At 36.6% G+C, this 26,432-nt stretch overlaps 1 protein-coding gene across 1 annotated transcript in view; it reads right to left on the reverse strand.

The window, feature by feature from the left end:
* Positions 1 to 435: 435 nt before the first annotated feature.
* MBOAT2 (membrane bound O-acyltransferase domain containing 2) overlaps positions 436 to 26,432 on the reverse strand; it is a 100,622-nt gene continuing 74,625 nt past the window's right edge. The window contains exons 6-13 of the mRNA XM_040598936.1: positions 26,359 to 26,413; positions 25,202 to 25,385; positions 18,765 to 18,957; positions 15,695 to 15,798; positions 15,291 to 15,355; positions 10,349 to 10,481; positions 7,671 to 7,822; positions 436 to 7,105 (exon numbers count right to left, since the gene is read on the reverse strand). Of these exons, the coding sequence (XP_040454870.1) occupies positions 6,883 to 7,105; positions 7,671 to 7,822; positions 10,349 to 10,481; positions 15,291 to 15,355; positions 15,695 to 15,798; positions 18,765 to 18,957; positions 25,202 to 25,385; positions 26,359 to 26,413 (1,109 nt within the window). The 3' untranslated portion in view covers positions 436 to 6,882. The remainder of the gene's footprint in view (positions 7,106 to 7,670; positions 7,823 to 10,348; positions 10,482 to 15,290; positions 15,356 to 15,694; positions 15,799 to 18,764; positions 18,958 to 25,201; positions 25,386 to 26,358; positions 26,414 to 26,432) is intronic.

A 26,432-nucleotide genomic window follows, 5' to 3' on the forward strand; every position in this document is an offset into this window, starting at 1 on the left:
ATTTAGTCCTGCTTCTTTGGAAGCATCAGTTACAGCAGCATCTTGTTCAAAACATTGATTTTGGTTTGTTAGTTATGAGGTTTCCATTTCTTAAGCTAAAATTCCCTTCAGGAGTGCAAGTGAGGCAGCAATATGCTTTGAGATGGGGAGTTTAAAGTTGTGTAAGTACCCTTCCCAGGTAACAAAAGGCTAGACATGAAGTTCTATTTACCAGCTCTATTGGAAAACAATTATATACATATATTTGTATATAAGCTCTATAAAACAAAAGATATAAAAGCAATTCTGAAGCAGAACACTCCAAAAACCAGTGTAAATGCACACATTGTAATATTTAGTTTTCTCAAAGGAGAAACTGCATTAAAATATTGTTCTTCAGCACTCATTAAAGATAGACACCATAAAGACTTTAGAAAAACAAGTTCACTTTTTTTAAACTACAGTTTAATCAGATTTAAAGACACAAATTAGAAAAAAACATTTATAGGCAAGTTAAAAACACCTTTAAAACATAACAGCATGCTGCTTCTGCAGCACTGCTGAGACAAATTAGAAATAAGTAATTATTAAAATATCACAAACACAGTGTAACTAACAGTGGTATTTTAATTTTACCATACACCAACACTTAGTTTATGGATCTGTTGAAAAATAACACTTTTTAAAAAATATATATTTTGGAATAATAAAAATGAAATTCACTGACAATGCATTATAATCTGAACCCGGAAAGGCAAATTTAGGAATACTGTAGCTATCCACTTTTAGGGGTGCTTTCTCGCCTTAACGTATGGGTAGTTGGAGGTGTAACTACTGCATTGAGGTAAAACTACTCCCTTGAATGTGTAACCAAGGCAGGAAAGAACAAAGTTCCATATTTTAAATTCTTAAATTGAGTAACTTATTACAACATCTTTGAATAATGCTATATCAGCCATCTTAAACTATTATTCAATAAATTTTGAATGTTCTCTTCTCTCTGATCTAGAACACATCTGAGGTCTGGGATTTAAGAGTAACTACCTAATTACTAACGTATCATTTTGACACCTTTGTCACAGTAAGACACATCAGAAGATTCTTCATAGAAATAGTCAACACCACTGGACAAAAGAAGGTACAAAGAAAAGATGTAAAGAGAACTGATAAACACATAGAAAGGCAAAGTATGCATAGGCAAATACTCCTTAACTTATCGTGACAAAAGATTGTTGCACCTTTAACATGTAGTGTTGCACTATGCTGATTACCGGTCTCTAGGCACCCTGTTTCTCTATTTTTTGTTTCAGATAACATCCTCACAGCCTGGAAGCCTCATCTGACTAGAGCATGGACCACACCTATCTGTTCATATGACATATTGTAGTGAAACCTAAATGAAAATCCAGCTTGGGGTATTTCTCCCTCAGAGAACAAAAGGAAGGGAAGAGATTGTGCAGAGATCTCTCTTTTGCCAAGAGGTTTGTTTGGAATAAGGTGCTAGACTGAGTCACTATCAATACAAAGTTTCCTCCAAAAGTGACCCTAACTAGATTCAATCATGTACCTGAAGTAAAATTTTGTATTTGTAGCCTGCAGCAGAATATCCTGCAAGGGTTGGTTTTGCAACAGAGTAAAAGCCGCCCTTCACTTTCCACTTAAAAGTATAACCAACAGATTCTGTTTTCACTTGAGGCAGCAGGAAGCTTAGCATTCTGAGAATGGAGCCCCAGCAGTCTTCAGCAGACGTAGCATACAACTGGAGGGCTCAACACCAGCCTCACGCCAACATTGATATGGCCTGTTTGAAGTACATTTATGCACACTATATGTAACTACAGTTTGTCAATTCATAATGCTTCCACAATGTTTATATGGATATGCACATGGCTTTTAGAAAACCTAAAACATCTAAAACCAAACCCAGGCCTAAGTCAGTCACTGGACACACAGCTAATGCACAGATGATGAAGTGGCACAATTTGCTTTTGCACATTTGTATACGTAAAGTGAGCAAAATTATGCTTTAAACATGTAACTGGATGAAAATAGATACAGTTTGTGGTTAGGTTTTGTAAAAAACATACAAAAAACTCAGCTCAAAACAAGTTTTTAAGGAATTAATCTTTTTCTTTTCCATTTAGTTTTCACCATAATAAGCAACTGTTGCAATATTCACAGTTCTAACCTTGCAGGGTGACTTCGGGGATGCCTGGATTTCATGGTGTTTGTAAAATGTCTAGGTTAAGAGAGCAAACACATCAAAAATGCAGGTAGATGTAGCACAGAACAGCTGTGGCCTGGGTCACAAGCAAGTAGATCTTCTGTCAAGCTCTGCATGGAGGGTTAAGCTCCCCCAGGAACTCTGTGGCAAAACCTCCCGGCCACTGACAGAACACCTTCTTACCATGGCTTCTTCACAGCCAGCTTTTCCGTCATGACTATGAAGAAGATCAAGACTGTCAGTGCAATCTAGCTTATATCCAGACAGATCTGGTAATCTAATGAGATTAAGCCCAATTCACTACAGTTTCTGCTTCGATACTTATTCAGCATAGCATTTAAATACTTAAATACTTAGAGCCAGTGATTTGGAAATCTGAAAATACTCCCATGTGCTGTGCAGAGTATTACTAGACCTAAATAAATACATAAAGGCTAATCATGTAGTGAAATGCTATGATGGAACAGTACAGAACCAACGTATATGTATTTTTATATGTAGAGTCTACATCATATTAAAATCTTTATTTCCATATCTGTTTTTCCTAACACTGATCGCTTTTCAGCATAAATGGCAATACTTCCAAATTTTCATTGAAAACAAAATACTATCAAATCTGATTTCAGAATTCAATGAGAATTACAAAGTGAAAAGACTTAAGGATAGATGAAATGAAAGCCTAAATTACTGTAACTTGTGCTTTTAAGTTTCTTTATCATTCAAGGCCAACTTACAAAGTTGAGCACGTGAAAGTTAACACATAAGCAATAGTGACACATTTGCAGGTAAACATGAGGACACATTTGACCATGTATTTAAGCAAATTGTCAACAATTTGTTAGCAAAGCTTCTGAGAGAAAAATCCAGACTCTGTTAAAATTACTTTTTATATGAATTTGACAGGAGGTGAGGATCTCATAACATTTCCTCTGCATCAGAGGATATTTTACCACTAACCAAATCAACACCATTAAAAGAGGCACAACCACCTAGCGTGCATCCTGTCATACAAACATAGCATTTATATGAGTATTACTTATTCCCACAGGAGAAACAGAACAAGCTATTTAAGTGTAAAATTTTTATAATAAATAAAATACTATACTGGTAAAACTCATACCACGGGTCAGTGTAGAGCAGGGAAATATACAAAGATCTCTTTGTAAAGTGTTGTCACTGAAGCATGATTTGTTATCAAGAGCATATGGAAATGCATGCCAAAATTTTTGCGTGGTAATGTATTTTAAAATGTCACCTATTACTGAAATCTTGTCGACATGTCAACTTAAGGAATGGTCGTAGAAGAGTAAGTTTCCCCAAATAAGAAGGGCATATCTGTAACTGTAAAGCTAACAAAGCCTTCCCGATTACAACAGTAGTAGGCACCACTGAAAGTATTATTTAAATACATAATATAGATCTCTTTCATTAATACAGAATCATAAAGGTTAAAAAAGGTTAAGCAAGCAAATAGTAACTATCAGGGTGACTACATTTACTAACTAACATTAACTCCTTAAGTGCCTGAACAAATTGTTCACAATAGGCAAATATCCGCAAAGCACCATAAAATTATTAACGATATGTTGTATTTACTTTTCATAGTGTGCTGATCTGCAACATTGAGAACACTTTTACTTTTTGGATATACATTAATTAGTAAGTGAAAGAATACTTAAAACCATGTTTCCTTCATGCCCAAAACAGTTATAGGAATTTACTTTCTACTGTTTTTCTCCACAAGAACAACAGTAAATCACCACCATCCTTTCAAATTCAGTAATATAAAATGATGTGTGCAAAACCTACACATTATCTAAAGCATTGAGGCTGGCTGCTCTTGACTTTCTGACTGAATGGATAAAAAAGATCCAGTGTGATAGCAAGGCAGAAAACTAGTAAAACAGAAGGAAAACAAGAACAAAATCCCAGTTCGACTAAAATCAGAGCGCTGCCTTTAAAACAAAACACCTCTTTCCATAGTCCCTCAGAGAATTCATTTGCATGAAGAGCAGATTTTGGTTCAAAGTAGTTTCATACACAGAAATAACATTTTAAGGGTTAAATTCTAAGACTAAACTTACAAATAAATTCTGTGCAGAACTAATAAATTGTAATATTTTTCTTGTTGCAATTATTTAAGGGGTTCAAATCATGAAGAAAAAAGTAACTGTATTGCACACAGACACCAGTCATGTCCAGTCCTGAAACCCGACTAAAGCATGTCAATATTTTCTTAGCTGTTCTAGCTGCCCCATATACAAAAGTTCTGAACAAAACTGTACCTGTGAATTCACCCACCTTCAAGTACCAGTCTTCACTATCCTAAACCTGCTTATTTTCTGGGAGTGCTTGTAACTGTTTTCATACTTCATAATGAAGAATTTTAGTAAGCCTCTTATCGCACATATGGACACACATGCCAAAACAAGAGTGCCAGAACACTAATGGAAAAAATGGCACATTAGATCTTGTTCTGGCATTCAAAAGTGCTTGTTTGGATAGACTGCACCATCAAGATGAATTTCAGTTGAACAGCAACAAATTCTGAAAGAATCGACCCTAGTCCTACTTACCCACCCAGAAATATGCAATTCTAATTTATTTTATGTAAATATTCCTTTGAAAATAGGAAGTTGAAAAAATCTTTCCTGATTCTGTATCTAATAAGGATAATTAAACATAAAGAAATTAGTGTGCCCTTATAAACAACAGAGAAAAGACACAATGCTGCTTCAAAGAAGCATATGACAACCATGACCCCAGGTAAGGGGAAGTCTACTTGGGTAATCAAAGCACGTATTTGGAACACAGATTATTTTATCTTAAAGATAATACAGCTGCCACTGAAACAACAAACATCCTGCTCACCTAAACAGACTCATCCACTAATTTCACATTTAGTTCCCTCTACCTGTGCAGGTTAATTAGTGCTAACCTACATGCATGGAAAAGGTATGTTATCTTCCTGGAGTTTTAGGCAAGGAGCCAAAGGCCAGACACAGAACCATCACAGCAAGGAAACAACCTGACCTGACTTGGGAGCTGGTTCTCTAGGAAGTAAGCCAGAAGTGCTGTGATTATTTTTGTATGGTAGTATTCTCAAAGCTGAGGCCCATCACTGCACTTCCAGTACCAAGAATTTTCACCCCACTAGTGCCAGATATTTGATGAAAAACCTAAGGTTCAAAATATTACGACCAAATTTTTCTCATTTGTAGGTTATTAATCAACAGGCTGCATTATTTTTCTCAAGTAGTATTTTGTGTCAGTTTTAAAGCTAAAAAAAACCCATGTGGATAAAAAGTTCGTGTTTACTTTAAAATTATATGAAAATACAGAATATAAGCAATTAAAATGTAGCCCTTTAATAGCAGTACTCTAGCAGGAACCGTCGTCACAATAAATGATCTGGAATAGATAAAACCACTGCATTATTCCCTTGACACACTTCCGTAACTCAGTAAGTCAGATACTCTGAAGGATTTCTTTCATTATGTTGCCCACAAATATAATGTGAACTTTGCACGTAAAATTCTCATTAAAAAGGTTTACCTCAAATTCATATACTTCTTTGGATAAAGGGCCATCAATTATCAAGCATATGGAAATCGGTTATGATAGTAATTTCATGTTTGACTACCTATGCACTAGAGCTCAAGGTAGTTTTACTATTTGATACTGAAAGCATCATCAACTAACTAGTGTATGCCTGAAAATTCAAAATACCTTTAAATTACTAAAAATATTTTTTTGTAAAAGTTTTATTCTAAAACAAGTATTTCTGGTATTTAAGCGGAAAATGCACTTTTGTGGAAATCCTGGTGCTTGCATTGTCCTCTGTGTCTTCTGGCTGCCTTTCCTTCTCTAGCTGCAAAGACTACTTGGCAGTGTTTTATTGGTTTTAAGTACTTTCTTTTACTTTAAACCTAGATTAGAGCTTTCAAGCCCTGGAAAAGGTGAACCTTCAGGTGTTTCATGTTTTTTTTAATGCATTCAGAAGGGCTATGTGTAATTTATACTCTTTATCAAAAGAAACCTAACTATAATTTGGCATCAGTAAAGTTTACAGTTCTGTACTGTACTGTAATAGTTTGAGTACTTTAAGAAAACCCTCCAAATACTGAGATGCTTATTGCAATTCCCTTTTACAGATTCAAAAACCTTCTAATCACTTTGCATTTTCTGGTTTTATCTTCTTTATAGCATATAGTATTATATATTTGAAATATGCTTTCCACATAAAAATCAAACTTGAAAACACCCACTTAGAAACAATATTTCAGTAAATAGAGGGTTTAAGGCAAGTCATTCATTTGGAAAACTTCCATTTGTTAATCCTAGATTGACACAATTTTATTCCATCCCATCAGTGCCTTGGGATACACAACGTACATTCAGCAAAGGGCACACATATGACCCTATGGACATACGCTGCAAGTCCTGAGTGCCCATTGAAATAATGGTAATATCTTCATATAAGGCGTGACCCACAGGGACATGGCATGGGAGGGGTTATTTTGTTTTGTTTCCAGTCTTGCTATTGTATGTGATTTTCCTAGGTAAATGCATTCTTTTCTTACTAAACATCTTTGCAAACAAATACAAACCCCTTTAAAAGGTGCTAAAAATGGGTTTCTGAAAACATACAAAATATATTCATCATAGTATTTCCTCAATCACTGTTTTAATGCTTGATATCTGCAGGTTATTTCTTGCTTCTGACTGAAACTATTATTTGTTGTGGAATAATTGTTCTTTTGCAAAAGATTTTCTTCTTCTAGTTTTTTGGACCACACAGGCTGGACGCTTTCATGCGTTTTACTTCCTTTTTGAGTTCTTTTCAATGGAAATACCAACAACACCAGGATGCTAGCAATATGGAGACAGAAATAGCAGGAGCTAAAAAACAAACAAACAAAAAAGTAAGTAAGACTCTGACCACTCTTGCAGGATGCTTAAAGAATAAACTGTCAAAACGTACTTGCATACTTCGCAGGTAAGACAAGATAACATTAATATTTCCTTTAAAAAAAGCAATAAGGGGGAAATCAGAAACGAAGTCTTCCCTCACAGTACTTCAATTTTGTAACAGAGATGTAAAGTGAATAGAAGTCTGCTTTCAAATTTTTTTCCACAAGGTACTTTTGGGAGGTCATTATCTAGTCTTGCTATAGAAGAGTTCAAGTGCATATAGTAATCTCAAAGGTACCCTCTTGGTTTTGGTTGGTTGGGTTTTTTCCCTGCCCAGGGAATACAAGTCTATTATGACAGGAAAATGACAGCATTTTATGGTTTCTCCTACACAACACCGACTATGTTCAAGCCCTAGAAGAGAAATACAGTTTGCTCAGCTAATAAATCAATCTTGTAGTTATCACTAAAATAGTTTCAGAAATCTTATGCCACAGAATATTTCTATTCCGAGGTAAAGATAAGAAAAAGAAAACAGGCAGAAAGTGCTTACCTGTAAAAGGTGAAAGAGGGTTTTACAGAGAGCAGTACAAACGGTACGACTGTGTAACTTATTGCCACTTGAGTTGCCATCCATGTTATAATATCATAACATAGTTTAACAGCAGGAGATTCAACAAAATAGTGTCTGATATTGTTTCTTATCTGAAAAAGATAATAGTAAGCTATCTTAGGAATAAACTTTGAGAGCTATCTTACTGTACGGTGAGTTTGCTGTAGTTCCACAAAATTCACAGGGTGAATTTACATGCCGCAGTTTGGTCAAGTATCTTTGAACTACTCAAAATGCCCATCAACTTCAACAGCAGTCAGTCAAAACTCCCTGCCTTTTAGGATCATGTGCTTCATCCAGCACAGGAATTTTAAGTATTTACGAATTTAAGCAGAATTTAACTAAGTCCCCCACTAAATCCCACGCAGCTTTGGACTGCGAGTCTGAGTGAGGCAGACATTTTATTCTACCAAGCCATATTTTAAATATAGTGTTGGAGTAAATGAAAGCCAGAATGCTTCTGTCGAAACTGCTATATGGTAAGCTATATTCATATGCTTGCTAATAAGGTATATTTTAGGACAAGTAGAATATAAATCAGAATACACAAAGTATCAGTTCTAATGATATATTTCAGGAGTCTTAATAACAACCAGTATCAAGTGGGACTACTATAAAATGACTCTATTTTCTATGCTGTTCTCTTTTGTTTGTGAAATTCTGTTCAAGCAATGGAATACCAAAGGTATTTTAAAAAAAAAGCCAAAACCCACACAGGTTTGGGTTCAGTTTTATTTAATTCTAAAATGGAAAAGACACCCATGGATCTCTGCCCTTCCATTGACTGAACTGTCATTCCTCCTCACACTTATTTGCTGACAAGCCAAGATGGCTCAATTCAGCCTTTGTGTGGCTTGCTATCGAAGTCAATTTCCAGACATCTGCACCGAGGTAGTCCTCTCTAAAAAGCTGCACACCAAGGTACAGTTCAGCTTCCTCAAAATTTAGTTTCTTTAGAAACTTTAGAACTCCTGGTTCTAAAGAACATATCCAAGGCTAATTTCATATCCCGCTAATTTCATCCCTTACATTAAAAGCTTTCTTTACCATTCTTTCTCCTTCTTACCCAAATTCCCCTGTAGATAACACATTCCCACTCAGCCTTTGTTTAGTTAAGCTAACAAGTAATTCTAGCCACACACCCTTCATCCTGCCATCATCCCCTAGTTTTCTCTTATAGTCACCAACAATGACTTGTTCATAAGTTCTGTAAAACTTGGATGAAATTTCACGGAATTTCTTGTAGAGTTATCTAGTATTTTAGGACTCGAAGGACATCTTTTAGGATAAAGCTGTATTTGCTCCTAGTAAACACATGATTATGAGATATGTAAAGATTAAAGAGTAAAACGAGTTGCATACATGTTTAGGCGTGACAGGAGAAGAAAGTGTGGATCAGAGGTACCAAACTTTGCAGTTAAAGGCTAGTAAAGTATAATAATAAATATGAAGTATGTCTAACATATCCTACCAGTTAATATGAACTACGTGTTACTACAGAAACTCAAAATACTTTTATCTAATAGCCTATTGAATGCTACATATAAAATGTGAATACAGCGCAGCTTACTAGCGAAGGCCAGGACGCAGTGCAGTGAGCACTCCGATTTACTGGACTCACCTTACTACGGGAACACAACAACTTTTACCTGTGAACTGTCCCTGAACCTTGGCTTTTGTACCAGCCCCTGGCTGATAAAACATAAAAAGTTCACTGTGATAGAGTCTGGGAAGGAGAAGGCATCTATACCTATTGTAAAGAAAGGAGCCAATTCTGTCAAACAAGGACTATTCCCACATCTTTGTGAAGAAAGAGGAGGAGCATCTGTTTTATCACCATTAGTAATAATCTAAATCTGAAGTACCACCTTCCCCATGCTGTTATAGCAACAAAGAGCAGTCTGCTTCACTTCTCATTCTGTTTCTTTCAACAGTGAACTGGTCTGTTATGCTGCTCCGAGCCGACAAGTGATTTGCTCGTTCCTCTTTCCCATTGAGTAACTGATAAACCTGCCTCTGTTCTTACGCAGCTTTCTGAAACAGAACTGCGAGAGATTTCTTGGCAGATTTTCTGGTTCCATACGGTTCTGAACAGCAGCTGCAAAAGCTTATTAATGTGACAGCACTGCTGGCTGGCCAATTTTGAATAGCAACTGCACTAGAGATTTTTATCTGCTGGCTGCTGGGGAGCATTCTTCAGTCGCCATCTTTACAATAGTACCAGACAGAAATGAGGGAGGGGACAGACTCTAAACATATAGCACTGATCCCCAAATTTCAAGCTACTCATCATCAGTGATTTTTCATCATCATTTTGAAGAAACTTTCTGATCTTAGATAACATCATCCTGTTCAGCATGGCATAGTAATACATGATCAGTTAATACAGAGGAAGAGCTTCCACAAAAGATGTGCTGCAATGACGTTATAGGCTGGGTACAGTCTTGCTTTCCACAGATCAACCCCTCCTTGTAATGAGAGCAGTGGGAACGATTAATAACTGAAAAGTAAACACCACTATCAGACAGACCATGTATCAACTGTGAAGTGCACCTTTGGACTACAGAACATGATCAAATTTCTTTTACAAAACTTGAAGATAGTTGGTTGGTACTTACAGCTCGTGCTGCTAGTGTCATTAGTACTCCTGTTAAAAACGTTAAATAATATCCTGGGTAAACCCCATGCCAGATGGCAGAAAGGATGAAGGTCTGGATCGTTGGGCTGAAGGTGGCTCGCTCATAGCACACTCTAGCAAGTCAAAGACAATTCAAGATAAATAACATGAGACGAATCTCCAATCTTCCCTGTTACCATTTTTACTTTTAACAGTTTCATCTTCAACACATCATTTGCAATGCAATCACAGTTTATTATTATTTAGTAATGTTGCCAGTACGACCTACATGAAATACTTCAAGCTACTCACACTCCGGAGATAACCCCTCAGCGGTAACCTCTGCTCAGTGCCATCACATATGCTAGTTATTTATAATAAATAATACACAAGCATCCCCAGACAGGTGTTGGTGTTAATAAAGGATCTTGAGCCATGCAAGAACATGTTTGAAAAGCTACACCAGAAGGCACAGATCACACCGCGAACTCTAGTGATGAGTCAGATACGTATGTTTCATAAAATAAAAGCAGCTTATAGAATGGGAGAAGTAACAACTACCTTCAATTTTGAGCAATGAAGAGACTACAGTTGAAAATGTGTCTGTGTAGGGCAATTAGGTGAGCATGATGATGAAATTATAATTAATGACTCTAGGGAGGTGAGAATACCAAATAAGGAGAACGCTGAACTATGATGCCATTCAAAAAATGAGACTCTAAATTATTAGGCAAGGTCCTACAGTAAGGAATTCTAGAAGGAAGAAAGGAAAAAGGAATCCAAGAAAGGTAGTTGCTAGAAGACAACATTAAATGACACAATGACAAACCATCATGATGTGGAAGAATGATAGGAAACATGGTAAGGTCCTGATACGACTTCATCAAGAGTTCTTTAATGATCTGAAAACCAAAAAGCAATAGGAAATATGGGAACAGATAGACACTAACATGAAGCAAAAGTAAACAGCACAAGCATGCATGAACACAAATCTAAGGCTAATGTACAAAAATGAGTTTTAACTAAAAGAGGTCAGAGACACCAATATGCAAAAGGTTGTATAAACACATAGCAAGTAACAGACAAAGAGAATGCACATCTACTATTCAAAGACAAGCCAATGATACAGAGGGCTGAAACATCCACTAGTAAAGTAACTACTCCACTACAACTTCCATATGTAGAAAAGACTGCCAAGACCAAACGATACATGTTAAAGAGCAGAAAGCAAAAACACAGGATCTGAATAGGGAAAGATCAAAAGCCTATTTTGCTAAGTAAGTTTACTCCAGTCAAACAGATGTGGCACCTTTTATCTTATGAGGTCTTCAGCACAGGATACCAGCACAACCCCCTCCCCTTCCCAAACAACGGCCTTTAAGATGAGAACACGGGGCTAAGTAGGGTGCAGGTGCATGCACGTATAATACACAAACCTATCTGAGGACATTTGCCAAAACCAGACCACCTTGAAGAGAAAAGCAACACTGGCCAGACTGAACAGTAACCACAGAATTTCAAAGGCGCTTTTGAGACCTTTAAGAGAGAGAATCTGTCAGCCCAGAAAGTACAAAAACATTAAGACAATTTGTAACAAATCAGGGAGACATCCCGGAGCAAAACACTAGTCATCAAAAGTTGGTTTGACACTGCCTGAAGTTGCCCCACCAGCATCACGACTTCCGTCTCCACCAAGACAGAGCATCCTCCCTGGAGACGCCGAGTAGCCCGCACCCAGCGAGGGGACTGCCAGCACAGCACGGGGAGCAGCACCTCATATCTATCTGCCGCACGCACCTGAATCATGGCACGCTTTCCTAACTGGCACGTGAGTCAGGGGGCTGACACAGAGGCAGGGCCCCCACAGCCAGTGCACACAAGTAGGGGGCCACGCTTCCAGGAGGCGTGGGTTTGTATTCCCCATGTCCTTAGGAACGGAGGCACAGCTTGCATGTAACTGTGTGCATACATGTGCACTTTTTAAACTCCTTGGGATTAGTTACAGAAGAGTGTTTAGAAATGTTTATTAAACCAGAACACTAAATGTGTACAACACTATCTGCTCTAGTACTGATATTTATTCTAAATGTATATTTTGCTGACTGGTGGTTGATTATGTCTCATTAATAAACTGATAAAAGGCTTCGATCTTTATTTGGTCTAAACAACTTCAAGCAAATTCTTCCCTTCAAAGCACTCAGGAGCTAACAAAAATAACTACATTAACCAACCAAGTTTTAGCTATATCAATGCAAGTCAGATAAGGTACGTGCTAGAAAAAAAATAATCAGGCTTTAATTTCAAAGAGTAAAAAGCAAGCTTAAACCCCTGCATGGAGTTCAAGAATAAATAGTGTTGAAATACTTCACTTGACATTCCTAAAAGCAAGCCAAGGAAATATGGTCATCACCACAGGCTGATAAAATCTATTCAAATACAGGTGGTGCAGGTTATCTTATCCATCATTTTCTCTAGAAGTAGGAAGATGCATCAACTGTTCAACAGGGTACTGCCTTCGGTCTGGTTCTATATTCCCAGTACTAGCTTGGGTAGTAGACTGAGAAGTATATTATTCCATCTTCCCTTCCCTTTCTTTTTTGGGGTGGGAGGTGGGGTGGACACGATCAGCATTGTTTTCTTGGCAGAAAGAGCACTAGAATCCAAAACTATCCTGGCAGACTTGAATGACGTTCTGAAACCAACAAGGAGTCATCCAAAGTATAGAACATCTAATAAGAAAACTGGAAAATAGAAAGCAGTACCCGTTCCTGTAACATTACTGAAAAAGTGTAGCCAAGCATGAACCAACAGTATGAAACACTGAGCATGAATCAACAGTAGACTGCTGTTGCAAAAGAGACAGAGGTAATACCGTGATGTATTAGAAAGAGTGTTCTCTGAAGAAAATGGAGGTAATAAATCCACTCAAATCATTCAACTCTGCCTGTAACAAGCCAGGGAAAGACCTCAGAGGTCTTAGCAGAAGTACTACATCCACTGCAAGAAGACAGGAAGTTTGGAAATATGCCAGAAGAGAGCAACAGGAAGCACAGAGGTTTTGCAAACCTGACCAAAGACAATTGGAATTAGACGTTTTCTTTGGGAAAAAAAGAATGAACAGGCCACGGGGGAACATAACAGCTTCACCAGTCAGGAAACATTATCATGATATATGTTGTTGATATATGCTACTATGTAAATCCCTATTTTAACTTGCAAGCTTGTAACAATAATACCTTTGAACTGCTGTATTTTGTGACATATGTTAAATGTTCCTTAAACTTTTCGTGATTTGTAGCTGTTAATTCTACTTTTACAAGGAGTTTGTTTTTACACACAGTCAGGGTTTAAGTCTTGTAATCCGATGGTTTGGTTTCTCTTTAGAGAGTATCAGAAAAGAACAGAACAAATGCTGATGTCTGGTATTCCACGTGAGATTAACAGCTAAGATTTTAGATACTTCTATAAATGGCAAACAAGTGAGGTATTAAAAGTGAATGTTTAAAGTAATACATGAGCCTCTGTCTGAACCGCTGTAGCATTCCAACTAGCCAAATGATTGGTAATAAAATATATATTCTGTACCACTGTTTATGGTCCACATACATAACCATTAAAACAATCTTTTACTTGCAAGAAAGCATCCACCCTTCTCTCCCTTTCACTGTGGCAGAGTCAATATGGATTTACTCTGTCCTCAAAGAGTCTTCTACAACTGTCCTTAAAAATACTTGTTAACAGAGATGCTTCTAATTTTTTCCCCACATATTCTTTAATGTCACCCTCAGAAACTGATTTATATTTTTTTCTTTTAATTCTTAAGAGAAGTGTTACTTTCCACTAAAGGGAATTTTCATTTAGAATCACTCCATTTAACAGATTTGAAAGTTTTTAGAAATACCACCTTTTCCTATGAAGTTTTAATACTGATAAAATTCTGTTCTCTAAATGAAAAAGCATTTTAAAATACCCAAATAGCTTATTTGCTTATTAAATGATACATTTCAATACCTGTAAGCATGCAATTCTTCCTTGCTGACTGTCCTAGCAATAGATTTTATTGCCTTTTCACCCACTTAGAATAAACACACAAAATTCAGTATCTGCTTTTAATTGGGTCAGAAAAATACTTAGGGAAGAAATTATGGAAGCAAATACACTATAAAGAAATCTGATGGAAGAAACATCCTATTTCCAGCCATCCAGAGTAAGGGAGAAAGTCCTCTGAGTGACGCCACGATAGGAATCTCAGTTAAACTTGCAGCTACTGATAAAAGATCAAATAAACAGAGACTAAGAGAAGGGACACACCATCCCATGCACTAGTCAAGAACACTCCTTTTACTCTGCAGTTACTACAAAGAAGTAGTAAATGCAGAGTAATGTAGTTCACTGGGCACTATACCTGTTCCCCAGACAAGAAAAGAAGTGCATCAGAGGAATATTCATTTGCAATTTTTGTTGATAGCACATTGTAGGGTTTGCTATTTGCCATGCACTCATTAGGGAAAGAGAGCAGAAAGTTCTCTCACAGAATGTGTGGAAGTTCCTTTATCATTGCATGGCTAAAAATAACGCAAAACTTCCCCAGGCCAAGATGTACATTTTGCCTGCTGCTCTCAGCAGCATGCACTTCTTCGAATGCCAAGGTGGGGGAAAGGGAAGGGATAAAAACAAATAAATACATACAAGACACACCTCCACATATCAGTAGCTCTATGACCAGTGAAGAAAACCAGTTTCTATCATAACCTGAGGTTTACACTAAGAAAGAAGTTATAAATTCAGATGCTTTAATTCAAGTATTACAAGAAGACTATCCCATGCAGTTGCTAAACAACTCATGTTTTGTGGGGTTTAGCTTTAAATGTTAGATTACCTTCAAAGAAATACTTATGTAAGAAACTTCAGTGCAGAAAAGCTTTCCTTTAAGAAATAAATACCTTTTAAGCCAAAGAGCTGTTTGGATATTCCAATTATCAAGAAACATCTTGAAACTTGTGGAAAACTGTAAAGTAAAAACAAACCAATTATTTTTATAATTGTAGTGTTATAAATTTTTTCAAAATTCTGACATAAATTATAAAAATACCCCAACTTTGTGATGAGTTGAATAAGGTATTTACTCAACTACATATAACCACAAAATATTTTGGCAGTCAACTGACAAGTAGAACATATTCAAAACAGACTCTATTTTTCATCCTTTCCTAAGGGTGTGAACATGTCATTTCTGACTCAGAACACATTCACTATCTGGAGGAACTAAATGCGTAGGCAAAGTTACTGAAATTACTAGCAACTACCTACACAGGATGTATTTTACTTGAAAGAGCCAGAAACAAACCTCTATCTGCTGGATTCTCAGATTTGATATTAGATCCCAACGCGTAACTCCATTTTTATCATAGCCTCTAAAACCAAACCCTGCTGCATTATTAATTGCATCTGCTGCAAGGAAACAAAAAGAAACAAATTAATTATAAACTGCCCATATTACAAATTGTGCATTGCACAACATGCTGTTCATTCAAAATATTTATCACATTGTAAAGGCTACACATTTTTTTAAAAATATGGAGGATCACCGTATTAGACATGAACAAACAGAAGATAATCTAAGCAACACACTGGCTTTCAATTCAAAAACTCATACAAAAGGAAAAGAATGAAAGGTAGCACTATCCACTTCACAGTACAGATGTCTCATACCACCTACTTAGACTTGCTTGAGAAATTTGACAGAAAAACAAACTCAATGCATCAAGACTACAAAACAGTGGCTGGTTGTAACGATCTGAGATATCAGCTCGACACTCAGATGCATGTCTTTGGGGTTGTCTTTACGCAGCAACAGTGATGTTTAAAGCATAAAGATGATATTGCATTGATTCACTTCAAGCAGGTGCACGTTCACAGCACCACGTACCAACCAGTGCAAACCTAACAGAAGAAACCAGTAATTTACTAAGTGATGGAGGGTTTGTCAGACTTCCACTAACGGCGCAAGGTTGCTGTTAACAATGCTTCCGAATGCTGAGTTTTTACAGAGCATGTCAAAGGTCGAATGGTTCAAAGCAAACAATGTTTTTCCCTAGGAGAAAAAGCTTCTACTGTCATCTGGACTATACAGGAAAATCAAAGGGATCTCAGTCTGCATACCAACTGCCACCTTCAGTCATCACCTTTGCCTCGGCTTTGTTAGCTCCTCCACTGTACTTCTCAATTAGGATGGGCACGTACAAGGAAACGAGTTTTTTCCCCAGGTATTGTGCCTCTGTTGAGCCAGGTGCTTGGTTCCATGTACCCAGTCATGGACCCATACCCGTGAGGCATGAACCCAATCACGTATCCACTTACACGGGTAAGTAAGTGACCATGGGAAAAAGAATGCCAGCCCCTCTCCCAGTTCAGAGGGGTCCTGGGGAATTGGAAGGGAGGTAGGCAAAAAGCTCTGCAGAAGCAATACAGATCTACTCTTCTAGTTACAGGGCATGAGCCCTCTCATGAGTTAGTTCAGATTTCATCTAAAGCACTGTAATTAGACTGTCACTTTTCAAATCACAACTAGCAAGGCAAGAGAAATGGCTCAGTTTGTATTGCCATATTAACAAGAATTTACTTTATACATAGTGACATGTAAGAGAAATTAATCTTTTACGTTTTCCTTTCTTCTCAACAAGTTTTTCAAGGTATTAATCCAGTGTATTTGGAAAGTAAAAGAAACAATTGACTCAGACACACAAACAGTTCCTTTCCTGAAGTTCAACTTCCCCAGTTACCTACCAGTCTGGAAGAAGAGTTTGCAGTATTACAGATACAGACTAATATATATTATTTTTATTTCCTCATAAAAAACATTTTTAAAAGCATCTTTGAAAGCAAAAAAAATTGCTGCCATACATCTGATATCACTGATATCAACTTCAAACATTTAGACAATGGTTTTATGCTCAATTAGAAACAGCTGGAGGTGAACGCTGTAATCTCTTGCTAGCTAGAGTACAAAGACTATAGCTACAGTAAGAACTCATTTTATTAACTAGCATTTGGTAAGTATTCCTTACAAGTAATTCATTTTATTAACAGATTTTTTTTTCTTAAGTGTGAAGAATAGTAATGTACAACTCAAAAGCATAATATCTGGTAAAACTGTGAAGGCCCCTTCACATTCTATGTATACCATTAGAAGTCATTCGGTAAAGTGGAAGGAAGGTGGTTAAAAAAAAGAAAGCGCTATTTAGCAAACTAAAAGTACAGATTTGATAAAGGTTATTTTTTGTCAGCATTTTACTGAGGCTAGCTCTACACTACTAGCAAGTGCATAAGGAGAAATCCATCTTAAGTATCATAGTGAGTGAAAAAAACTCCACAAAGATTATTAGTTTTTCAGATGACTCCTATTCTTTACAGGCGATTATACTGGCACATAAGAGCACAATATTCAAAATTATTTCATTCCACAACAAGCCCCAGAATTACTATATCCAGACAAGCTGAAAGCACTTCATTCATTGACCAGGAATGAAACCAGCAGCTGTAAGTGAGTCATGCTGCTCTGCTACACTAAAGCTTTCTTTTATTGCATTGTTTCCCACAGATTCTCTCTCAAAAGAATTATGAAACAAATATGTTAAACTGGAGAGAAGGAAGAAGCTGATGAAATCTGTTTTGTGAGCCACTTCCAAGATGTCAGCTTACATAAATACAGCATTTTGCTTTTTTATGTGTTGGGTTTTTTTCAAGTAGCAGGAAGTAAAAAGCAAAATGTTCTTTAAACTATATCAGCTGTCTTAAATCGGTGACTACAGGTGGTATCCCAGTCATTAGAACTTTTAGTAAACAAAGACTAAAACTGAAGTGTCACTCATGAAATTCTGAAAATCCTACTGTGAATGCCATCTACTATTAACAAAACTATGATATACTTGAATTTCAATATACTCATTTTTCCTTCATGCTTCAATAACATCAAGCAAATTACTGATAACTAACCACAGAAAAAGGCTTAGAATAACTTCTCAGATATGCCAAAATCAAGGTATCAAAATAAATAACCAATTCAGGACTGTACATCAGACTAGATTTACTCTTCTAAAAAACCAAGAAAGTCATTGCTCATTAAAATAGTATTGTTCTCAAAAAAACCTTGTGTTTCACTCAGATTTGTTCGGGAGACCATGATCTCATTTGCAACACTGTCACAACACTGTGCTTTGATTTACCGAGCTTTGTTTCTCAAAAAGAGAGATGCTATTCAATACACTTTGACAATATCTCATAATACTTAGAAGTAATCACGTTTTCCTAGGGCCTCAAGAGGGCACTGTCACTTTTTAATACATGCTTAGCACGCAGCATCTCAAATGAAACTCAAAAAATTAAAAGGAAGTGTATCTATTAATAGATCTACTTACCTAAAGTCCATGCAAAATAATACTTGGGTCTGGCAGCCATAAGAGATACATATAGGTAGAAAAACCTTACAGGCCATGATGCTGTAGCTCTGAAGTTATCATCAATGTTGTATTCCACAGGCAAAGTTTTTGTAATAGTCATATGGAAGAGTAAGGACAGTCCACAGATTAAGAGTTTCTGTGCCACAGCTATCTGAAAAGTTCAAGATGGGAGACTTGGTAAGCTTCATTTTGTGTTAATCTTCTGGAAACAAAGGCAAGTTACAATCTTCCTTTCCCTAAACAGCTCTCTGTGCGTGTGTATGTATATATATACATATATGCGCCAGGTTTTCAGTAATATATACTACCAACTTTCAAATAGCTGCTAACATTTTATAGAGGCTCAAGGAATATTGTTATGCTGGTTAAGTTGTGAGCACCACTTCTGGCAACACAGAAAATTCAATCTGACTACAGTGAGCCTCTAAAAACCCTTTCAATAACGGGAGCACTTTTACAACATCAGGTGTTTTTTTTTTCCTTATTTCATTGTCAAATTACTGAAGCAAGTTGTTAAGATATCATAACTCAAAGCATATTATCTAGGGCAAGATGAGCACAATTATTGCAGAGATCCCAAAAACAGTGGCAAAGCTTCAGTTCATTTTCAGTAATCATTGGCATAATACAGGTGTTCAGTTGCTGCCCAACTCAGTGCAATCATCTCTGTTAGAATTCAGATATTGTAATAATCTAAACCAACTAAAATACTGAAATAATTTATGACTTTTCAGCCAAAATACTCAGTTCTATACAGACCTGTTTTCCCTACTAGAGTGATCAAGCTATAAGGGGTCAAATAACACGCTCACAGACAAGTAAAAATACAATTGTTCAGGTAGGACCTGGACTCAAGATTTTCCTCAAAATTCAGTTTTGCTATAACCACCACAATAAAAAGTATGTATTTTTAGGAAAACACTTCTAGGGTTCTACTACAAAACACACAGAGCAATAATGCATAACATTGACTAGTCGCTAGTCTTAAAAATCCATATGCCAAGGGCAGACACCACGTTCCTGAAGTAACATACTAACCAAGCACTGACAAAAGAGAAGTTTGAGAGCTAGTTCATTTAAATGTAATTGACAAGTTTTGATTGTAAATAATCTCAATATTTAAATTTAAACATTACAGTTTAAATTTGCATTACAATTCTACAGACACTAAACTTGGTAAAAAAAACCCAGATCTAGGAATTTTAGTTTGAAGCACCAGAACAAAAAGATAACCAGAAGCCTTTTTCTGTCCATCCTGCTGCCAGTATACCTGCCCAAACTTTTAAAGATAATGTCCTGCTTTAATTAGAGTGCAGCTTCAAATATTCAGTTCCCAAATAAAGAGTAACTCTGTTCCATGATACAGAACGGAACATTAAGTGTCCCACTGAAAACACAGATTTCTGCAAGCACACAGCACCGAAGATTCATCCAGTCACACAGATGTAAGAGGTGGTACAACGTGATAAAAAAATTAGACTTGGAAAAGCTGCAAAATGGTGAGGATAACTTTGGATATTGCATATTTCATGTGGCTCTTCTGAGAAGACCTTTCAGAGAGGATCAGAAACTGCAGCTAATTAAACAAACCAGCTGGATAATTCATGAGGCAACTACCTATTAACAGCTAGAGCTAGCGTTTAATTGTTTCTACTGCTTTCTAATAAACATTTTAGTATTTTACTCTATTACAAGAGTTCAAAGTAAAGGGCATTAATTTTCTAAAAGTGTTCCTTTGTTTTTCTAGCAATTATTAATCCATCTTTCTCCTTGCCAGAGCAGTGGGAAAGTTCAGTTGGCTTAACTTCTTCAGAATTTAAACAGAAATGAATGTTCATACAATCAGTTGTTATTAACACTGATGAATCTTTGATTTTCATATGCAATACCTGATATAAGCAGAAGTAAGATATTTGTAAATACCAAAAGGCATCACCCCAAAGTTCTGAAGACAGTTGCCAAGGATTTAATCCAAAGTCTAAGCCATAATTAAAAGTGACATTCAATATAGCATGAGAAACAGTATTTACATGCTGGTAGCATCAACACACGGCTTAAAATATAAGCATAAACATATAAAATGTATGTTTTCTATCTGAAGACATGTGTAAAATCTCAAAATATATTTTGGCAGCTTATAAGTAACGTTATCTCTGGTTTAAGTCCTGTTCTTTGCCACTCTCTCTATCTACCAGTTTTTCTATTGGTAAATAGAAATCATCAATCTGCCTACTCAATCCAAAATACGCTTAGTACCTCCTTGAAGGTTTTTTACTAAATTGTGAAGGTGAAAGCCCTTCTCTTAAGGATAAGCATCAGAATTTCACAAAACTTATCTTAAAAAATAGCAAACTTATACAGAGCTCTACCACAGATTGTGCTTTAAAAAACAACTACTCTGCAGTTTTCAATTTGTAGTTGTAGAAAAAAATGCTGTTGGAAGAAGGTGTTTTAATTTATTTATTAAGCATTTAAATGACGTATTTCTAAAATTCTTCTTTGGCAGCAACATTTAGGTGTAGGGACAAGCATAACTACATCCAAAAACAGCATGACTTTTTTTTCTTTCTTTTTTTTTATTATACTACTCCCCTCAATAATTATTAATCCCAGAACTTCAATCAAGCATGCTGGTACCACGTACAGGAATCAGTATCAGAGATGTTTGTGTCCTTCGCAAACAGCGATGGAGATAATCTCCTCCCTGTACAAAGGCTGGGAGCTGCAGTTTGAGGACTGGTCTAAACAGTTTCTGAAGGACAACCCACACAGGCTGCAATACAAAGCAGCAGTCCTGCCCTGTCTCCTCACCTTGGCTGCAAATTTTTACTCTTTTTCCTTCTAGTGAGTCAGATTAGAGGGAAAAAAAAAAAAATCAGTGAAAAACTAGACTTTTTTTTTTTGGGGGGGGGTGGGGTGTGGGGTGGAGAAGTGGGTGGCAGTGGTGGGGTGTTCTTGTGGATTTTTTGTGTATTTGTTCTTTTTAATGACAACTTCTGTTTAGGCTGCATCAAATGATCTGAATCAGAACACAATGCAGTGCAATACAGGTTAGCACTGCCAGGATAAGCAGAGGACCCAGAACCCACCGCCAGGACCTACCATATTCAGCAAGAGTTTATACTTTGGTGGCCTAAATAGATTATTAAACTACAGCCTGAGGCTTGTTTATAGCACTCAAGTTTTGAACACATTTACACAGAAATAAAAGTCCTCACCTGACACTAAAATAATCTGTAGTTCAATTACCTATAGAAATGCATTTGGTAAAACAGTAATTCATTTCCAATTGCTTAATTAACTAGGTTGTTGATATAAGTTTCTTTGCCAAGGCGTAAACAGGTAATCTAGATTACACATTCACAGGAGGGTAGATCTGTTTTTACAAGGATGAAGTAACTAATTTAAAAGTTTGAAGTTTAATTTCACTCACTCTTTAAAGTTTTCACCTTATCAAAATAACTTTCTGTTAAGGAATTAAAAGACCGTAAGCTGCAGGATAACTTTGACCTCATATGAAACAGAATATGCAATTTATTTCACAACAAAAAGGTAGAAAGGCCTGGCTCATTTTTGATAAACAAAAACTGGGCATACCTGTATAAAAATATCAAATACGGTCAACTCTGGGAAGCGAAAGCGTACTTAAGCTAAAAGATAGCGCCAGGACAAAACCAAACATGCATAAATTACATGGGAATATAATTAGGTTGAAAGCTAGATACCTAATTAGAGAAAGGAGTTCAGGAGCAGCTTTCTAATTGAAGCAACAAAGGTAAAACACTCACTGAGCTCAGGAATTTTACAAATGTATTAGTACATAAACATGTATAATACAAAAACATAAAGAAAGTAGAAAAGTATTTTTAAAACTTATTTGAATGAACTTGTTCTTGGTTGATAAAGGATCAATAAGGAGCTCAATACAATATTAAACTATATTAAGCATATTATTCGGGGGAGGTTAGCACCTCAAGTAAAAATTGTAGGTAATGAAGCAAGAACTTTATAACCTGTAGGAAGAGTCTGCATACTAAGCAAGAAAGCAGATTATCTGCTGACAGGAATCTTTTATTTTAAGGGTAGCCATAATAAAAAGAAACTTACAAAGACAGATATTAATTTCTGAGAGTTGACACCACTTTGAGCACCAACAATTGATAGCTTGCAAAAAGGCACAATAGGAAGGATATAAGAAGTAAGTTTTAATATGTTGACTTGATTCACTTAACATGCAATGAACACAGCAAAAATACTAAACCATGTTAACATCATGCAGTCAACACGCAGTATAGAGGAGGAGGCTGGCGTGAACTACTTCGGTTATGTAATTATATTTAACAAGAAATGAAACTTGCTGTAACTCAGCTGAAAGATTTTTTTTTTCATTTACTACATTAACATTTGCTGATCCCCATTACATTTTTTTTTTAAGTTACCTAACAATTTGTTCTTCTTGAAATAATAACATGAGAATCAAGGAACAAATTTAAAGTATTAATATGAAGTTAATGGTATTTAAGAATACTTTTAGAACAAGACAATGACTATTTTAATTGATGCAGCAAATGCAGTAAAATTATATCATCCATATTTCTCCAAAAGCACACAATACTCGCTGGTGTTACAAAATGCAGCCAGATTTCTCTAACACCAGCTGGGAAATGAAGTATCAACAGCATAGACAGCTTCTCTTTATTTTTACGTCAAAAGCTAATGCAGCAAAAATTGCAAAAAGTTTCAAGCATCTTAAGAGCAATTAATTTTAAGGAAAACTGCTTACCTGAAAGAAGAATCCATCATAGGTTTACATTTATTTCTACTGACTTTGTTCAGATTACTAGCAAGGTTATGTGGTAAAAAGCTAGGAAGTCCTACCAGGCAATCAGTAGATGCATGTCCAGAAGTCCTGGTACTAACAGATTTGGTTAGTTCCACTTATTTGCAATAATTTTACTACATGTTTTTCTACAGAAACAGGATTTTGGTACATAGGATGTGATGCCTTTACTGAGCCAAAACAAAGACAGAAGTGTTTGCAAGTTTGCCAATACAACACATCAATGCAAACTACAGACTATGAGGCACCAACCTATGTATGCAAGGAGTTCTCCTGTGTCTTCTGCACTTCCTAGTGACCTGCTCCACAGCACACTTCTATGAGCTTAGGTGCTCTGTCAACATGTGGAGCAGTTTAAAGTGTTACCCTCTAGCCACTAGTTTACATTCCTGTGGTGCAAGTTACTACAACCACACAAGACAGGTAGAATGGAATGCGCAATGAGTCCTCAATCCCATTTGAAGGTTGCAGATGAAGTGGTTGCAGATGACACCACCAGTTGGGAAGTGCTCCCTGTTAGTCCACCTGTGGGGATGGTAACATCTAGATGGTAGGAGGAGACAAGCATCTACATGCGAGAATGCTTTCAACTGCTCCAGCAACAGTTGGTGGTCCGCAGGATAAGCGGAGAACAGGTAATGGGCACTGGAATTAGTGAAAGCCATCTGTCTGAAGTGTTCCAACCAACTCCATGGCAACTCCGCTTTTTATGTGTGGCAATAATTACATTAGACACACACAATTTTGTAAGTCTGATATACTCCTATTTAAAAGGATATGAAAAGGGTGAAAAGATAATATTCAGTACCCTGACCATTAAAATAATTGGATTAAATTTTAAAAGTAACAAGCTTTGGGAACTTTTGATTTTAGTTCAGGCCAAGCAATCTCTCTTGTTAAGGTATGATCAACTGGATTTTCTTCTGTATATATTTGGTCTCTTCCAATAAAAGAAAAAAAATGTGTTATGGATTACAAGCCATAGCGTTACAGCTAGTACACCTTTTACTACACCTTCAGATCGAAATCCATCTTTAATACCTCTCTACATGAATGAAAGCAAGAAAAATGAAACTACTTTATAAGTGTTTTTCAACTTGTTACACACGAATGTTTTCTACTTGCTGCAAGAAAACATACAAAAACAACAGTAGAATTTGAGAATGTTCATGAAACCTTGCTGGAACTTTTAAGTCTCATCAGTCTTTTAAAAACAAAGCACATACTTTGTCCTTATCAGGATGTGTTTAAGCATAGTAGTTGCTTCGAAGGAAACATGCATGAACTGTTTTAATTTAAAGATGGCTTTTTACCATATAAGCTTGGTAGGAAGCTCCAATTTAATCTGCTTTTATCCACAAGATCCAGACTGGAAACCATGGAGAAAACCTGCCTTAAAAAAAATAAGCATTTAACTTTTTGAACAGGGAACTATACTGTTGATGAATGAACTCCAGATACAGCTCAGAAGTTATGCCTGTAAATGAACAGTGCAAACCAAGCTTTTCATGCAATGATACGTAAGCATCAGCACTGCAAGAGTCATACATCTTACATTTGGAGAAGGATCCGTTTGTTCATATTTTGTGTCTTCCTTCCCATTTGCTTCAGACTGTTGCAGTTGGTATGATCTGCCTTCAATGAAAGTAATATAGTCTTTGTAAGAGCATAACGGGCCTGCCAGGATACCCATGAAATTACAGTTGTAACTTAAATACTCCAGTAGACTTGGCATGCGTCTGTAATTCAAAGACAAGCAACTTGTGAGATGGAATGTGTAGTTCTACAGAAGTTCCACAACAGGAAAAGTCATACTCCATATTATTGGTTACCCTAGCCACAGTAAAAACCCACACGTAGAAATGCAGTTTGTGTGTCTTCAGTAACCTGTTTGAAACATTCTACACATAGAATTTCTTTCCAGTTCATAATGAGCATTTTCAGACAGATCTCTCTAACTCTGGTGACTCTGCAGATCTCTCTAACTCTGGTGACTCTGCAGATCTCTCTAACTCTGGTGACTCTGCAGATCTCTCTAACTCTGGTGACTCTGCAGATCTCTCTAACTCTGGTGACTCTGCAGATCTCTCTAACTCTGGTGACTCTCTCCTTGCCCAGTAGAGGTGTCTGACTTGAGACTGAGTTTGGGGAAGGAGAAGGAAGGGTGTTTCCCTAAGCATTTGTTCAATTGATTGCATTTTCTTTTTCCCTCCCCTCAATAACTGAATCGGTGAACAGAAGTTTGTGTTAACTGGCAATAATTTCAGTTAAGGAAAATGCCTAAGTCAAGACTGTTTTGCCCAGGACAACATACTGTTTTCAAGTCTCTTGAATAAAGAAAGGAGAAAGGGTAAGTTAAATACTGAAAAACAGAATTAACAAAAAGTGTTCCTTCACCAGCTCCTTTATATGTGTACTTGACATTAACTAGTCTCCTATCTGATATGGCATAGAATTTGCACAGACTGCACAGAACTTAGATTTTTTTTATTAAATAAGTATAAACCCTACTTCTAGTGATATTTTCCAGGAGAATAGATGTATTAATTAAGCTACAAATACAAAAAGTATGGATCTGTTTTACATGAGTTTGTAAACTCTCCATCTTGAATGTGACCTGTAGCAATTCCACAGAGCGTTAACAAATCACACAACCCATCAGCTTCTGAACCCCACTCCCAAAACTAGACTCAGAGATATCTGAAAGCCTACCTTACAGCCAAGCACCTCTGTGACGGAGTCAAATCTTCATTTTTCCGAAACATTCCTAGGGAAGAGGGCATGAA

The sequence above is a fragment of the Falco naumanni genome, chromosome 6, assembly GCF_017639655.2.
Source record: "Falco naumanni isolate bFalNau1 chromosome 6, bFalNau1.pat, whole genome shotgun sequence".
NCBI classification, from domain to species: Eukaryota; Metazoa; Chordata; class Aves; order Falconiformes; family Falconidae; genus Falco; species Falco naumanni.